At 45.2% G+C, this 16,998-nt stretch overlaps 1 protein-coding gene across 1 annotated transcript; it reads left to right on the top strand.

The window, feature by feature from the left end:
• The first annotated feature begins 376 nt into the window (after nt 1-376).
• LGALSL (galectin like) lies at nt 377-10,309 on the top strand. Its single transcript, XM_038133221.1, has 5 exons — nt 377-747; nt 877-948; nt 1,131-1,219; nt 1,682-1,859; nt 4,595-10,309. Exons 1-5 carry the CDS (start codon nt 715-717, stop codon nt 4,736-4,738), a joined length of 516 nt encoding a protein of 171 aa, XP_037989149.1. The 5' UTR covers nt 377-714; the 3' UTR covers nt 4,739-10,309.
• The last annotated feature ends 6,689 nt before the right edge of the window (nt 10,310-16,998 follow it).

Raw genomic sequence — 16,998 nt, 5'->3', positions numbered from 1 at the left:
AGGGACGGCGGGCCCGGGGGAGCTGAGCCGCACTCGGCCGGGAGACTCCCCTCACCCTCGGAGCTCTGCCCACCGATCCCGCTCGGGGTCTCAGCCCGCTAAGGGTCCTCATCACGGGGCACGGAGGGGAGAGGCGTGGAGGTTCATTTCGGAGGGGCCGAGCAGTGTCCCCACCTCTGGAGGAAGGGAGTCACCCAGGACGCCCGGCTCGGCACATTCTCTTTGCCGACGTGTCCAAGCTCGGGCATAAAGGTGATCCCTGACATGATGGGCGCGGGGCTGCTGCGGCCCCTCCCCAGGCACCCATCACCTGCAGGCGCCAGGTGAGGGGCCCAGCCCCGCCGGCCTGGTCCCACCGCCGTCCCTCCAGCTCAGCGGAGCCGCGCTCTCCCCGCTCGCCGAGGGACGGCCCCGCCGCGGGGCTGCGGAGCGGAGCAAGCGGCGGCAGCCCCCGCCCCGCCCTGCCCGGCTCCCCCTCGGGCCAAGGGCTGGGCTCCCCGCCGGGTGAGGCAGTGCCAGCCGGCCACCTCCCCTCCTCCTCTTCCTCCTCCGCCTCCTCCTCCTCGCCTTCCTACTTCTGCACCGGCTCCGCTCCGGCTCCGCCGCTACCTCTGCGCCGCCGGGGCTGCCACAGACCCCCCTCCCTCCATCCATCCCTCCCTCCCTCCCTCTCCCCCGCCCTGTCCCCAGCGCCGCCGCCACCGCTTCCACAAGATGGCGGGGACCGTGGCCGAGCGGGACGCGCTGGTGAGTGCGGCTGTGGGCACCAGCACGGGCACCGCGACGGGCCTGGGGTCCGAGCAGGGCACCTGCGGAGCGGGGCGGGCTGGGGGGCTCCGCCTGGCCCTGCCTCAGCGGTCTCCTTTTTACCTGCAGAAAATAGAGGACGGGCATTTAAACAACTCCCTGGGATCTCCGGTGCAAGCTGATGTGTACTTCCCTCGCCTGGTAAATTACCTTTGTTTGGTTTTGTTTTGGTTTTGGTTTTTTTTTTTTCTGGTGGGGGTGGTGGTGCATTTTATTTTGTTAACCCCTTTACTGTCCCCCGCCCCCGCTCAGCTCGGGCTGCACAAGGGCGGCCGCTGCTGATGCCGAGCTGACCCTCGCCACCTTCCCCCTGTCCTTTCCAGATCGTCCCCTTCTGTGGGCACATCAAAGGAGGAATGAGGCCGGGAAAGAAGATCTTAGTTATGGGCATAGTGGACCTCAACCCTGAGAGGTAACACCTGGACAGGGCTGCCCGTGCCGGGGGTCCCGGGCCTGGGGAGGGGGCGAAGAGGGGCGGCCACCCGCACGTACACACACACACATCCGCACGAATCCCTCCTTTCTGGAAAGGATTATTTTTATCATTTTAAATATAGCATGCTGATTTCTCCTTTGACCCATAGAGGGGGCATTTCTTCAAGGGATTCCGTTTTCACTTGGGAGTCAAGGAGCATATCAAGCATATCTGTGTATATGTACAGATATATGCCCAGCGCCATGCACACACACACATATGTATTCCATAACCATGTTGTTGTCCCTGTTGAGCTTTCAGAGAGCTCTGAAGGAGCTGAGCTGTCTTCCAGCCTGTACCGCTATATGGCTTTAATAAGCTGAGAAATAAGACTGAGGGTATTTGGGGCTTATTTGCTTTTTTTCTGGCTGAATGAGAGCGGTTCTGTTTGTGTTGCAGCTTTGGCATCAGTCTGACTTGTGGGGAGTCAGAAGATCCTCCTGCAGATGTAGCCATAGAACTGAAAGCTGTGTTTACAGAGAGACAGTTTGTCAGAAACTCTTGTGTAGCCGGAGAATGGGGGGAAGAGCAGTCATCTATTCCTTACTTTCCATTTATACCGGACCAGCCTTTTAGGGTGAGTACCAGGATGGTAGTGGCTTACACCATGTCTGATAAAGTGTCATTTGATACGAGTTGCAGCAGAACCTGACATGCCTTTCATGAAATCACAGTGCAGCCTGCACTGCTCTGGTTGAGATACCAGTTGAGACACCAGTTGCTGGTTTGTTTGTATCCATCAAGTTGCGTGGAGATCCCGCTGCTACGTGCAGCTGCAGGCAGTTCAGATGGGGCTGTGAACACCTCACCTGAGCGCTATGACAAGTCGGAGGTTGTAATACTGTGTGATGAAGCGCAACTTCCTGAGCTTAGTTTTATAACCATAAATTAAGAGGTACCTCTATGTTATTAGTGCATTACAAGTTATTACTGGAGAATGTTAATATTCAGTGGGGCTGCTGTATATATTGATGGGTTTTTTAATGGACATACTATATGCAATTTAGTGCAGCTAATAGGGATCACGTTCATCCTTTGTCCCCAGGGATGTTATGTTAAGGTTGACCGTAGCTCTTCGTGCTAGCAGATTAAATACCTAAGCAATAGTGGTATTCTTTTCTGAACCCTGGGATTAAACCTTCCATCAAATTTAAATCTGTAGTCACTTGAAAACAGTGTACATGGAAGTGCTGTGGTGCTGTGGATGGACTGGGTTGACCTAGAAGCAGAGTCCCATCTGTACTGTTGACGGTTATGTGAAGATGTCTTTGCAAATCAGGACTAACAAAGTATGCGGCTGCAGAGGGCTGCTTCCCTCTCACTACATTGAGGAAAAAAGGCTGCATGCCTTTTCCATGCAGCTGACCCAGAAAACCCCTCCTCCTCCCTATCCCTCTTACAAAACCTTACTGGCCCCTCTGCTAAATGCCAGTGCTATGACCAGCTGCCAAACTCTTTTAATCCTTCTTGCCCCCAAGATAATCTCCCCCAACCCCAAAAGCTCACCATCTCCCCAGATGCTTGGTGTTAAGAGGGTGTTTATATGACTGGTTTTGCTGCAAATTGGTTGCGCTCTACTTGTTTCTACAAACTCACCCTCCCATCAGAACTGGCAACACCCTTTGGTGGTGTGGGAAATGTACTTGAAAAGGCTTGGAGGCTGGGTCCTGCTCCATCTGAAAGGGTTCCACTGCTTTCTGCTATGGGTGGCGACTGGGCCCTCAGACGAGCCAGACAAATTACCCAGAGCAAGTTTTGTGCATGTCCCACTAATGAGAGATGATGTTACAGGACAGCAGAATTGCACATCTGGCATGGGAGACTGTAGAAGGGGAGTTATTTTGCCTTTTTTTCCTCCTTTTTTCCCAAATGCCTAAACAGAATTGAGGCTCTCAATTGACTTTGTACCTTTGATGGTCTCCACCTCAGTGAATAAATTAAGACTATTAAGTGTTCTTGCCAATTACTTGTGATCCAGTCCAATTAGCACTGTGGCGTGGCCGCAGGTGATGTGAAAAGCGGACCTTGAGCAGTGTTAACCATATCTTTTACATAACAAGGCCTCAGGCAGGCACTGCTGCAGTGACACAGGAGCTCCATGGCAGCGGAGCCACTTCCTTGGTACCTGGTGCACTACCAGGGATCCAGAAGTTCCAGCTCTTCTGGACTGCCTCCTGCCACTTCTCCTGGTGCAATGTGCTCTAAGTCACTTGGGCTTTGGCACAGTCAGTTTGTCATGGGCCCTGTTTCCATCTTTATATACTGTAATAGCAGCAGAGTCAAGTGTTTGCAGCACTTCACTCCGGACTTCAGCTTCTGGAAATGACCTAGGATTTACGTGTGGCTTCCCAGAAGATTTTCTCCTTAGTGTGTCTAGACCTGGAGATCTCCAAGAGCCTGTAAAAGTGCATGTTTTGTGCCCTCATGTCCCAGCTTCCTGGTGGGGCAGTTCCAGCAAAGCTTAACAACAGGGCACCTTCTCGAGCCACCCCAAACATCAGGAATCTCCCAACATGTCCAAGCTTGTTCAGCTCCAGGCTTTGTTGCTTTTCCAGAGCATTTCTGCAGGTCTCTCAGGAAGAGGGATGAGCTGTGACCCTCCCTGATCCTGTTTGTGTCTCCTGAGAACTGTCTAGCTGAATTCCCAGCAATCCTGCACTGCATTTCCTTCACCTCAGACCCAGGATGGAGTCTAGTCTGACAGGGACTGTCTGCAGCCACAGGAGTGAAAGGGTTTTTGTTCTGCAGCAGCTGTGTATGTGTGGGAGGGGAGAACAAACTTATATCCCCTTTCCGTGTTTACTCCCTTCCAGTAAATTAAAAGTATTGTGGAAAGCATTGCAGAAGGAGCTGCCTCCTTATGCAGGAAAAAAACCAAACAAACCAAACCACCACCAAAGCCAACAACTTGGTAATCTTTTCTGCCCAGTTCAAACTGAAACTGTCACACAAGGAATGCAAGGTTTGGGTTGGAGGTTAAATTTCCTCCTGCTGTGATTAGCAGTTTGAGTCTGTTTCTGGCATTATTCCAAGACACAAAACCTCCCAGTAGCCAGTGGACTGGGTTGCAGCGTGCTTACTGCTAGGACAATGTGAGATTTGAGATTGGATTAATGTCCTTGTGCAGTAAGAGCAGATCCATCATAGTGTAACTGGTGTCAAGGGGGCAAACTGATCTTACCTTTGTCTCTTGCGTGGCACAAAAGTAGCACAATATGCAGCTGCACCAACGCTCTTTGAAGTGCTCTTTGCTGTGAAACAACTTCCCAGTTACACTGTGAACAGCATGTTTCAACATTTCATCTTTTGCAGGTTGAGATACTTTGCGAGCATCCTCGTTTTAGAATATTTGTGGATGGACATCAGCTCTTTGATTTTTACCACCGTATTGAAACACTGTCAGCAATTGACACAATAAAGATAAATGGAGATCTTCAGCTTACAAAACTGGGCTGAGCTTGTTAGGACTGCAGATTCCAAACCAGCTCAGGTGCCATCGTCTGTTGGGAGCAGTGACAGCCGGCTCTGGACACAGCTATGGTAGGAAGGCTGCCCGGTTCCTTTTCCGCATGCAGTTCTTCACTCCTGTGCCGATGAACCGGGCTGTGTTTTATCCTAACGAAGAGCACTGTTGGTTTATAGACATTGAGCTGTTTTTTCTTGGATCAAAATAGCCCACCTGTGCTGGATAATCAAATTGGAATGGATTCAGAAAGACTTGCAGTCTTGTTTCAAATCTCACAGAAAAGGCAATCTCTGAAATGCAGCGCTAAAACCGGTTACTGAACAGTAGTGATGACAAAACCAAGTTTTTCTTTTGCAAATATTGTTTCTGCACTGAAGTGGAGTAGTGTAGCACAACATAGGGCCACGTGCTGACGTCCTTACCCAGGGCCTGAGCCTGGTTCCATGGAAATCAATGGCAAAACTCCCACTCACTTTAATGGGGTACAATCAAACTGTCTAGTCCTTAGTCAAGCACAATTCCCACTGATTTCTATGGCATTTTTGCACAAACCTTGGGGCCTGCCCTTCTGCTGGTGTAAATCAGCATTACTTCCATAGCTCGTAATGGAATTTTGCTGATTGCCCTCAGCCACTGGTTTGGCCCATGGACTGTGCAAAATCTGACTGAGGGTGTGTGGACACAGCCTGTGTATTTTAGTCAGGGTATTTGCATAGAATGTAGATTGTTATGAGTTTTTGCACAATGTATTGTTAATACAATTTTTAAAACTTATCTGTAGTTTATTTATTTATACTCATTGTATGTATTATTAGTAAAAATGAACAATCTTAAGATTAAGAACAGCAAAGTGTAAACATTTTGAATGTACAAAATGTCTTAGGTTCTTCGGGTAAACTTTACATATCGTTCTTGAAAAATCATGTTTCCTATCGCACATTTAGTTACATTTTAATGGAGCCCTCTAGGCCCTGGGAAAACGTGGGCATGGTAGTTGGTGGGGGGGAACTCTGCATATTCACTAGAATCTGTTTTTCAGGGCTTACTAACTTTGCTGCAGAGGATAGGTTTGAGTTGAAGTCGATCCATTTTAAAAACTTAAACAGCAAATTTGTGGGTTTTACAGTGCTTTCATAACCTGAGAAAAAGTTAAATTTGGCAATCTCTTCATTCAGAAAGAGAACCAGCCTCTTTCTAAGGGAGATGGGAGATTCTTTACACTTGTTTGAGAACATATTTGGCCTTTGATATGACAATTAAAACTTGTCTAGACAGCCAAGTTAATAATGCTTGAAAATCAGCTACGGCACATGAATAATAACTTTTCAAGTAGCTTTTTAAATAGTAGGTATAGCTGTATAAACACAGTCATTGTGCTACACTATAAATGAACACAGCCACTTTTCTTGACTTCTTTAGGACTAAATACACTTTTTCCTTGGCTGCTCACAGTGGACTTTAGTAGGTCTTTCTGAGTAGTTGTAATCATGATATAAACATACATTTAGGCAATTTTGAAAACACATAATATAGGGACTAAAAAACAGACTATAAAAACATCCACTGTAGCACAGTATTTAAGAAAAAACAAAAAAAGTATCTCACAAATGGAACTATGTTAAACCTGCAATAAAAGTGTGGTTTAAAGCAACCAGAACTGGAATATCCAAAGTTAAGGGTAGAATGCCAATGCAAAGCCTCATTTTGTGCTAATTTGGCCTGCAGTTAAGAAGCCTTAGACTTGCAAGCTGAAATTCCAACTGTGGCTCTAGTCCAAAGCCTGTTGAGGTCAATCAGAGTCCTCTGAGCATAGAAGCCTGATTCTTATTTCTTACAAGTGCAAATCTGTTTGTAAAGTGGGGGTTGTTGCTGCTACTGGAGATGAATTAAGAATCAGGTTACCACCTGTAAAATACAAGTTAAAATTTTAATTTTTAGCCTTAACATTTGATGTTCCCTGACTTTTTTTCCTACTTCCAAAATAAAAGAGAACCTGTTGTTTTCCAGATGAACTTTTTATCTGGTGTGTGGCTTTTAAGCCACCAGATTCTATTTGTACTCCAGAATGAACTGAAATGTTTCTGTCTTGCTCTGTTTTTACTCTTTTACATGATACATAATGACTGTGTCATTTTCCATTGTATAAAGAATGCTGACAGTGTTTCGGTACAAAATATATTCTTAAAATTATTATAATAAAAATACAAGGGAAAGGTGCTTCTACATGAGGTATTTTTGGATTTTTCTCCAGCTTGGAAATTCCCTATGGTTCCAAAACTAATGCAGGCAGGAGATGAATTCTGTTTGGAGAGAAATTTAGCACCCTCTGTGCCTAGTGCTTTCTCCAGCTGGACATCCAAAGCCAGGTTTGCTGATGCAGAGCTGGTGCCTGGGCTTGGCCCGCTGGGCCAGTGGGAAGTGTAAGTAGCACCATGACCCTACAGTAGCACAAACCCAAAGGGAATCTCCCTGACAGCCCACCAGTAGAGATTCCCCTCCATGCCTTTACTGTATCCTGGAAAAAGCATTTTGGCTGCCTTGGATTTTCACAGACCCCATGCATTCACTCTCCCGTGGGAGCCTGGTGCAGCACAGTGCCTACACCAGGGATGCCAAGGTGAGCTCAGTGCAGTGTCAGGGGCATCTCTGGTGGGAGCCAGGGCCTGGTGTTCCTGCCTTGCTCCTGTTCCCACCTGCTGTGCTAGGCACTCCCATTTGTTCCTGCTATAGGAGTTTGCTCTCTGGGGAAAATGCTCTTTTGACCCTGATTCTGGTTTTGCCTTTGCATAACTCCACCACCTGATCCTGCCCTGTTGTGGTTTCTGAGCCAGGCTTCAAGGCAAGAATGGCTGTGAATCCTCTTCTGATGGGTTATGGCTTGGCTGAGAGCTCAAGAAAGGGCAGAAGGTCACAGTTAAAGAAAGATTACACATCTATTTATCACCTGATTGGAAACCTCTTAATTTTTCTTTTGCTCTTGGCACTACCAGGCGATGGCAGGCGAAAAAAGGATGATGTCTATGTAACCAAGGGCTGCTGTTCCACTTGTGCTTGACTTACACTGGCTGATCATGTTAAAATGCAACTGCAAGAACACTTGCGCATGCAGTGTAAGTCAGAGAAAACTGAGGCCTTAATTGTTTCTACCTAGGGTGACTTTGGGTCAAATCCAGATGTTTAAAATGGGAGACTGCGCTGCAAAATTTATGCCTGAATTTTTCACTCTGCACAATTTAGGGAATATTCATATCTTCATTTTAGATGTAAGCCCTAATAGACATGAAATAAAGACTGTTTCCAAATTAGGCCAGGTTTATAAAATCCTTTTCAGTAGGGAGAAGTAGTCTGTGAGCCTCTTGGAAGCTGCAATTTTTCAGGACTTCAGGAGTGAATGAACCAGCCTTTGAAATCTTTTGCTAAAATTTATTACTGAATATTTCTGTGGTTTTCTCTGAATGAGGAAGTTGATTCTGCAATGAAAGAAGTCTTGAATGGGTAAAACCCATGTGGAGTGGAAACACTCAGCATAGCTTTATTTTTCCAAAGAGGAAAAAGAAAAAAATACAACTAACCAAAAAATTCACAACCAAATTGTTTAATTATGTTTGGGATTGGCTGTGATAAAGCTGATTTGATTTTAAAAAAACCCAAAAACTAGGTTATTGCCTGCTCAGAAAGAGCCTTGAAATATTTCAGTGTCATGTGAGGTAGTCTGTCTAAACATATTTCACACAAATGCTTTTTCACAGGCAACTTGTTAAAACTGTTACAAAATACCTTCTTTTTGTGTCACAATTAGAGATGTTTGCCCCACCTTGAAAGAACATTTTGTACTAAATATTAATATGTTGTCTATGAGAACTTGCACTAACATATTATATTCTCCCTCCCCTCCCTGGCTAGTTTGAGCAGAAACAGGCGTAATATTGCTAAACCGGTTGAATGTGACATGTGCTTGAGGCCTAGCATCTTTCTCAAGGGCTGTTTTGAGTAAACAGCCTGAAAACCAAAGGGAGAGCCTTAATCACCAGTCTGCTGTGACAGCTTTCCACCCTTGTCACTTTCCTGCTGTGAGGCTGAGACTGAAGCCCAGAGATTTTCCACACAAGAAACAGCACTGAGATTTTTATCTTCGCTTTTGAAACTGTTCACTGTGGAGGAAACAAGTCCAGAGTGGCCACAGCGCTCAGCAGCTTGGTAGTGAGGCTGGGGTAGCGTGATGTGCTGTAGTCCTAAGAGAGCAGGAGTGCAGAGGGCATTAGAGGGCACTTCAGGGCCAGACAAGAGCACAGGCTATGGAGATGCAGGGCAGCTTCCCAGGGATGGGCTTTTCCCACATTTTTAGCTGCCACCTTCCGCAGCTCCCTACCAGGACTTGTGGCAAAAAACCAGCATTGCTTACAAGCTTGGACAGCATGGATTGGTTCATGTTCCTACTCGCCTGATGTAAAAGAAGCTCCCAAATAAATAAGCGGAGAATGTAGGAGTAGCCACACCACTAAGGTATTTTTTTCCACACAGACGTGCAAGCAGGATATCTGATGTGGGGCTCATTTGGCCTCCTATCCACAGGAAATGCTCCCCTCAGAGAACTCCAGCATCGTTTTCTGCACTGAGGTTGCACAGAGACCTTTCCATGCAGAAAACTGCAGAACAACAATTCTGCTGAGCCAGTTAGCAACCTCCCAGCACGCCTGGAGTTGATGTGACAATGTAAGGAACAAGAGTCAGGGGCTGAAGGCAGCTTCAAATAAGCCTTCTGTGATAAGCACAGAAGTAAAGAAGAAAAGCTTATACCAGTGTAGGAACAGTAAGTGACCTGGTGAGGGGTTTTGTAATCGTGGTATTGTTCTGATTTTCTCACATGGATCAGGAAGCACACAGGTGAAAGTCACTTTGCAATGAATGGTGTGCAGCGTTAGAACCAAGGCCAACCCAAACAGGGAGAAAAAAAATGAGCTGCAGACGCCCTATCTGGCTTTGATACACCCTCCCAGCTCCTCCCAGCAATCACTGCTGCAATGAACATACACAATTACTACAACAAGGAGATTCAGCAGCATGTGCAAGATCAAAATAATAAACTCCTATTTGCCACAGGTCCTCCCTAGCTCCTGTTGCTAGGCCTCTCTATCTGTCTGTCAACAAATAGCTATGTCCTTCTGCTTTTAAAATCCATGTCAAAAATCCCTTTGACTTTCATGGAAATAGGTCCCTAAGAAAAGAGTTATTTCTAGCTCTCACTCTTCCAGTTATTTTCAGCTGGGGCATACTCTAAAACTGAGTTTATTTTTAAGTGTGAATAGAGGACTATTTCTGACTGCATTATACATCGGATAGAGTCAACAGGAAGCACAGCCTCTCTCTGCTGCAGAAACACTGGTTTCACAGTTCGCTGGTGAAATGTCTTGTATTCATTACTTTCTTATTTTAAAAAGTGAGAGTGTGTACAAAATGACTGGGCAATAACAGTAATATGTATCATTCACCACAGATCTATTTTTATGTGTTGTGCTGATTTCATAATGAACTTTTAATAACAATAAAACATGAAATCTTCACTAGGTTATCTGTCTTTTATCTGAACTATCAATGCTCATTACATACCCTCTTGACTTCTTTAACTTCTGGCTTTTTTATCTCCTGACTGTTTTTCAGCCTCTTCCTCTCATTAGACTGTAGTATGGAACTTTAGAATGAGATGTGCAGCTTTGATAGCAGCTTGTGCAAAACTGCTTTACAGTTTAAAGGCACCATGCAGAACAATCAAATAACTTCATTAGAGGGAAAAAACAACTTGCTGACTCTTGCAAGACTCCTGGTGACATCATTGGGCAGTGTAAGCCTCGGGAGTTAACAGGCACAACTCAGAGCCAGAGGTCACTGATCACTTCTGCACAGGGTGAAAGAGCAGTGTAACTCACACATGTGTTTCGTCTCACTCTGGTGGGGCTGGATTCATGGGTGAGTGTTACAGGGTAAGTAAAACCACCAGATCAGCTCCAGAGGCACATTATTATGACATCCAGCGTTTCACTTTTTGGCGTCACCTTAAATAATGTTCACATTGGCCTGACTGAGTGCAAGAGGAAACTTTAAGGTCTCAACTTCTCTCAGTTAAAGTTATTGGAAAAATTCTGCATGACCCAAGTGGGTAAAGGGTTATGCCCTACAGCCTCTTGTGGCTGTGAAACACAGGGGAGGTTTTCTGAGGGAAAGCTCAAAATTCAAACAGTACTAAAGCAACAGATGAACAGGATTTGAATACAGCCAGTTCTGTGGTTTTTCTGCCAATAAAATAACTGATTCAGATGCTACACAGGAAGTTCATCCTAGCTCTAAGCCATAAGTATTAATCTGTGGCCATCCCTGCTCAAAGCCAGACAGAGACTGGCCCTTTGCTTACTGCACACAACCCTAAGAAGGAATATGTTGACATCTGGAGATTCTGAGATAAAACACGGCATTCGGTAACCTCAATGCAAACCAGAAATGGCTGTGAATGGTACAAAAGCATAATCTAGTCCCCACCAGACAGCAGAAGCACAGCACCTGCAGAAGTCACCCCTTGCATGCTAACTCCTGCAGAGGCCCTTGGAAGTCTCTGGTTTGACCTGTAATACTAAAGTGAAGTACAGGCATGTTTTGGGGGGAAGAGAAGGGGCGAGGAGGACACCTGCTGTGGCAAGAGCCATGTGTACTTCTGTTCAGATCAGTACTACAGATACCTCACAGCTGGGCCTTATTTTGGTGGAGTGTTGCTGAGCTTCAAGTGAAGCCAATTCATGTTGAGGGATTTACTCACAGAATACCACCAATATGACTCTTTGCTAGCACTGCACTTGATTTTATTTTTAAATTATGACTTTCACCATTTTTCTAAGAATAGAGGCTGGCTCTGAAACATCAGTTCAGCTCCAGCATGCTTCAGAAAGTTACACATTTATTATCCTGTTGAAGTTTTGAGGCTTCAATTTCCTCACTGGCGCCTTTCTAGACCAGGGCTGTGATGCCAGGAGGGGTCATTCTGTGAAAGACCCCAAGAAGGAGGTGTCTTTCAGCAGCTCTCTTCCCAGCAGGCAGAAGGCTGCTCTCTCTCTCTCAGGGGTAAGAAGCGACAGCAAACCAGAGCTATGCTGACTCCTGGTTGGCAGAGCAGGGCTTCCTTGTGACTCTGAAAGGCAGGAACAAAAGCCTGGTTAATCAGAAAAACTCCTCTGACGCTGAACAGTAGATCTAAGCAGCAGAGAAAAGCAAGATTTCAGGACTAAGCAATCTGATACTAACAGCAGAGCCATGGGCAGGAGTTGCTTCGATGGAGCAGAGAAGTAAAGCTCTATTCTTGCAGAGCAGCCTCTTGCCAAGCATGGATGGACATGCTGGAGGTTTCTGACAGTGCTCAGTGGCTCTGCCTTCGCCTGGCTCCAAAAACCCCTTTGATGGGCAAAAAGCCAGTGCTGACAGTGTTGTAATGTATGACCAGCTCCAGTAGCAGCTCCAGCACTGCATGCTCCAAGAGGCAGAGAGGACTCTTTCCTGGCTGCTCTCTAAGAAGTTTTCTGTTCAGAGGGAAAGATAATGGCTGTCTAAGAGAGATCCAGACCAGAACTAAGGACAGAATATGGCTCTAGGTAGAAAAAAACACTCTTGGGAAAGTAACAGATTACAACCAGACTACAGCCTCTAGGGGAAAACAAAGTATTTCAATTTAAAAGTAAAAAGCCTGCAGCAAGGATAGAGGGGTTTCTTTTACACCCAATTTTTGTAAGAAAGATACAATGAGCTACAGTGGTTATTAAACAGACTCTGAGGGGCAAAACTGGGAGCAGCTTTGGATTATTGTGTGAGTGCAGAACACAACTTCCACATGCATTCCCCTCTATTTCCATTGCCTTTTCTCAGGGATGGCCACTCCTCTCCCTGCAGGAAAACCATGGCTGGAAACCCCATTGCCAGAAGAATTCTTCTGTGGCTTCAGACCTTTATCTGTTTTCTGGCAGACACCAACCAAGGTGTACTTTATGTAGCACAGTTGTTCAGTGAGCTATACTTTATGTAGCTCACTGAACAACTTCAAAGCACTAACAAAATCTAAAATTAGCATTAATTTATGAATGCCCATTGCCATTTCTAACATTATTGCTTTTATTCTATGGGCAGAGAGGGGGGAAAAACAGATGCAGCAGCCATACTTAGCAGTCAGTGCTGTAATTTGGAATACACTGACTTCCATAAAATGTCTCATCACCATGACTTTTGGCTACAACATTGAAGTTCAGGCTCCCAAGCCCCCTCCTTTGCTCACCAGGCAGACATTATTTGCACAAAATATACAATGGTAGGGTTGAGTAAGGCTATACACTGAGTAGCTCCTCTGGAATCAGAGGTGCTATTTGTAATGCAAAATCCTTCCAAAATACAGCTTTTTATAATAGTAAAATGAATGGCATTCCGTCAATTTTTTTGCAGCCTCCACTGACTCACAGTGCTTTCAACTGCCATTTAAATAATGCAGAAGAGGAGATAGAACAAGATCAGGGAGTTTTCTGCACCTTAAATTTAAAAGATGGTGTGCACATGTGTTTCCCTAGACAAAATACAGCAATCACAACCTGAGTGATGCAAAATCTCTCTCAATTTTGGTGGAAGTACACTGATAGCAACAGAGTACCTGCTGGAGTAGGAGCTGGTTTAAGGTTCCCATAATAAACCTTACCACTTTCAGCTACTCCAAAGATGCTCTCAAGCAAAATAACAGGATTTTATCTAGCAAAGGGAAGCCCATGATTGTTTTAATGCATTGTAAAGCTGAAGCTGTGATAATGCAGGCTAGAAGATGATGTTTTTAAGTGAAAGGGAAATCAGTTGTAATTATAATTTTTGTAGTCTTTCTGTTTTGCCAGCTGTATTGATTTCCTTCTCCCTGTGTGTGACTGGCAACTGGGGAACATGAGCCATTACCTCATGCTTGTGTTGGAGAGCAGCAGAAATTGGTGTATTTTTAGAAACAAGATTCCCACAGTGTAATTGTAGCAACTGGGTGATCATACACATGCACATTAAAATACCAACAGATGAATTCCTGGACAGTACCAACAAACATTTCACTGCTTGGAGCAGGAGGAAAGGGCGAGAATGCACAGCTCAGAAATCCAACAACTGCAAGCACAGGGGTTTTTACCTCTGTGGGAAGCTGTGAAAAGGCTGAATCTTTTCCCTTTCCTTTCTAGGATGAAAACATTTGAGGTCAGAGGGCCTATATGTCTCCTGTCTTACCTGATCCTACCATACATGAAATTATCTCTGTACCAGTGGAGAGAATTGATGGCCATCCCTAGGCATCCTTAAAGGGCTCAGTCCTGGGTCTCAGCTACCAATGGGCAATGTTTGGGGTGCCCATGTTGCACAGCCAAGGATGGTGCAGTGGTCCCTGGCTCTCTAAACTTCACCAGGACTGCAGAAGTGCAAGGCTTATTCCTGGGAAGAAAACTGTACAGATGTGGGCAGACAGCTGGGAAGACCAAGTTGACTGTAAGCAAAGTTGGTTGTGAGGCAAGCAGGAGCTGCCTGTGCAGGGCCAAAGTGTAGCAGCATCTGTCAGCAATTTCCAGGTCTCATAAATCATTTATATGTCTCATGTCAGAGAAGCTGTTCCAGACTCTCTGGGAATTATATCAGCCAGGTTAACAGTCCTGCCATTGTGCTGGTTTAGACAGGACTTGTACAGGACCAGAAGAAGTCTGAAACTTTCCACTAAGAGCCAACACAAGCATCTGTAAGTAGAACAGAATATGAGTTTACTTGTGGAAGAAATAACTGAAGTACACTTAAAGCATTGAGCAGTCACTCAGGTAGTGTCAGAATGCCAGAATCCCAACAGACTGTTATGGTATCCAATATAAACAAAGTGATGGTCACAGACCATCACAGGAGCATGGTGACTATTACACTTGATAAAACGGGCAGAGCAAATAGCTACCGGGTTTTGGGTGTGTTAACTGGAATGTGTTTTGGAGGACAGTACACGGAATGCTGTGACAGACGGCTACAGCATAGCTGACCTCAGAAGCCCATTCAATAATCTTGAAATCTGTATTTTTACCACTGCTATTGCAATTGATGTTGAAGGCTATTTAATGCCTGACCTTTTGCAGGATCCTGTTACGTTTATGCATGTGGATATTGTTCAAGAACGGCAACATACTACATGCAAAGAAAATCCCTGTCTGCCTTCAATGTACCACTCTTCTGTCTCATTACATGCCCTTTCATCCTCTAATAGGTGGATGAATAAAGAGAAGACCCTACTTACTTTCTTTACACTTTCATCATGTTTATTATCACCTTTTTAAAGGTACACAGACCTTTTCAACTTTATGACCAAATAACAAACTGGAAACTTTTCTAAAAGAAGTCTTCAATCCACACTGTAAGAATTAACAGTCACCAGAGTCAAAGTAAATTGCAAGTGGTGGTGAATTGCCTAACATCCTGATGTAAAGGTAAGATAAAGGCCAAATCTGGGGGTGTAGCGCAACACGAAATCCAAATGTACAGACTTTGCATATCAAGTTTTATCTTCATGTCAGAAAAGCCTCTAATTATGCTGAAATGTGTGCTTTCAAGCTTTCCTACCCCTGGCCTTAAGAAAACTCCCTCCACCCCAAACTGACTGCAGCCAATGACTACTTCCATGTCTTTCTCTTCCCACAAGGGATTTGATAGATGTAGTGAATCTACATAGCTGTGTCACCAGACCAAACAGACCTCCACCTTCTCAGCCTGTTCCCACCTGCCTCTGGCCAGCCTCCAGATAATTTTTGTGTCTTCCCTTATGTTAAAGCCATCTTCTTCTACCTGCAGTGCGGGAAGGGAGCAGCCATACCTGGCTTTTCAGACATACTGCTCCACAGAGAACATCTTGAGAGGGCATGGCAGGAAGAACCATCCTTCATAACATTCGGGGTGATGTGAGCCAGGTTTCAAACAGGAGATCAGAGCTTTCACTGCCAGAGACTGCCACCCATCTTGGGCATGGAGCAGCTCCATTTGCCATCTTCTAAGCTGCTTAGTTTAAACCTTAAAGAGATTCAGAGGAAGATCCTGGTTACCTTCACAGGTGAAATGCCATATAGGGCCATGAAGCCACATGCTGTGCTGGTTGGCTTGCAGGTCTAGATCAGCATGCCAACACCTCCACAGCAACGTGTAACCATAGACACAAATACAATTACAGACGCATTTCTTGGGAGAAGGTAGTAGAGTGACTCCAACATGTGTCAACAGTTTCCTGGGGAGAGGATTTAAAAGTGCTGTTGGGTGCAATAAAGACTGGTGCTTAATACACAATTTTCTGCAAAGACGCAGAAAATTTTTTGCTTAGGTGAGCAGAGTGACTAAATTAATGGGAAAACTGGAAGCCTTTCAAGCCTTTCAGTGGATGAATAGTAGCTCAGACTGCAGGGGTATTTATGCCACCTTCTGCAGCATCTTATTTCAGCTGTGGTAACTCAGTCTGGTCTCTGTGGGTTCCCTATACAGGCAGTGGAAAGAGAGATACTTCTCCAGAGGATGATTTAGCAGGGATGATTTTGATGTCCTGAATGGTTTCCAGAGGCCTTAGCTCCAGTGATTATAAAAGAACCTTGAGGACACTCACTTCCTACCAAACACCTAAATGTAGATGCCTGATTTCCTTTTCACACACATACACATCCTGTGTTTGAAGTAAAAAAAATAAATAAACCAGATATGGAAACAGTAGACAAGAGACAGGTGACTCCAGGTGTTTCCTTAAGTACCTATTAAGAAAGAAACTACAACCCTAAGAAAGTGAAAACCAGCAAAAGCTTTCAGTGCTGAAGGCAGAGGGAAGGTTATGCATAACTAACAAAATAAAGAAGATACTTGCAATTTTGCTTCCACAGAGGTTTACCTGTCCTGCCAGGCTTGGAAAAAGATCTGAGTAAAAGGCTCTTGAAGAAGCCAAGGCACTTAGGGAGTGCCTGCACAACATTCTACAGGTAGTGCAAGCATCTTCTACACACAGGAGTAAGAAACAATACACTCTATCAACAAGAAATGCTAATGACATGGGAAGGGCTCTGTAAACATGTGACCTTTACTTACAATTCTTTTCCATATTGCTGAGAGCAGAGTTTCTTATTAGCAAGATCCAAAGGAATTACTGGTTATGGGAACTTTGGGTGCATTGGCCTGCATTGCCAAAAACAGGTGGCAATAGGAAAGC

The sequence above is a fragment of the Motacilla alba genome, chromosome 3, assembly GCF_015832195.1.
Source record: "Motacilla alba alba isolate MOTALB_02 chromosome 3, Motacilla_alba_V1.0_pri, whole genome shotgun sequence".
NCBI classification, from domain to species: Eukaryota; Metazoa; Chordata; class Aves; order Passeriformes; family Motacillidae; genus Motacilla; species Motacilla alba.
This window is presented reverse-complemented; position numbering and strand designations above follow the sequence as displayed.

Coding starts and splice junctions, on each gene's coding strand:
- LGALSL (XM_038133221.1), top strand. CDS start 715: ATGGCGGGGACCGTGGCCGAGCGGGACGCGCTG. Junction 748..876: donor TGGCCGAGCGGGACGCGCTG/GTGAGTGCGGCT, acceptor TTTTACCTGCAG/AAAATAGAGGACGGGCATTT. Junction 949..1,130: donor ATGTGTACTTCCCTCGCCTG/GTAAATTACCTT, acceptor TGTCCTTTCCAG/ATCGTCCCCTTCTGTGGGCA.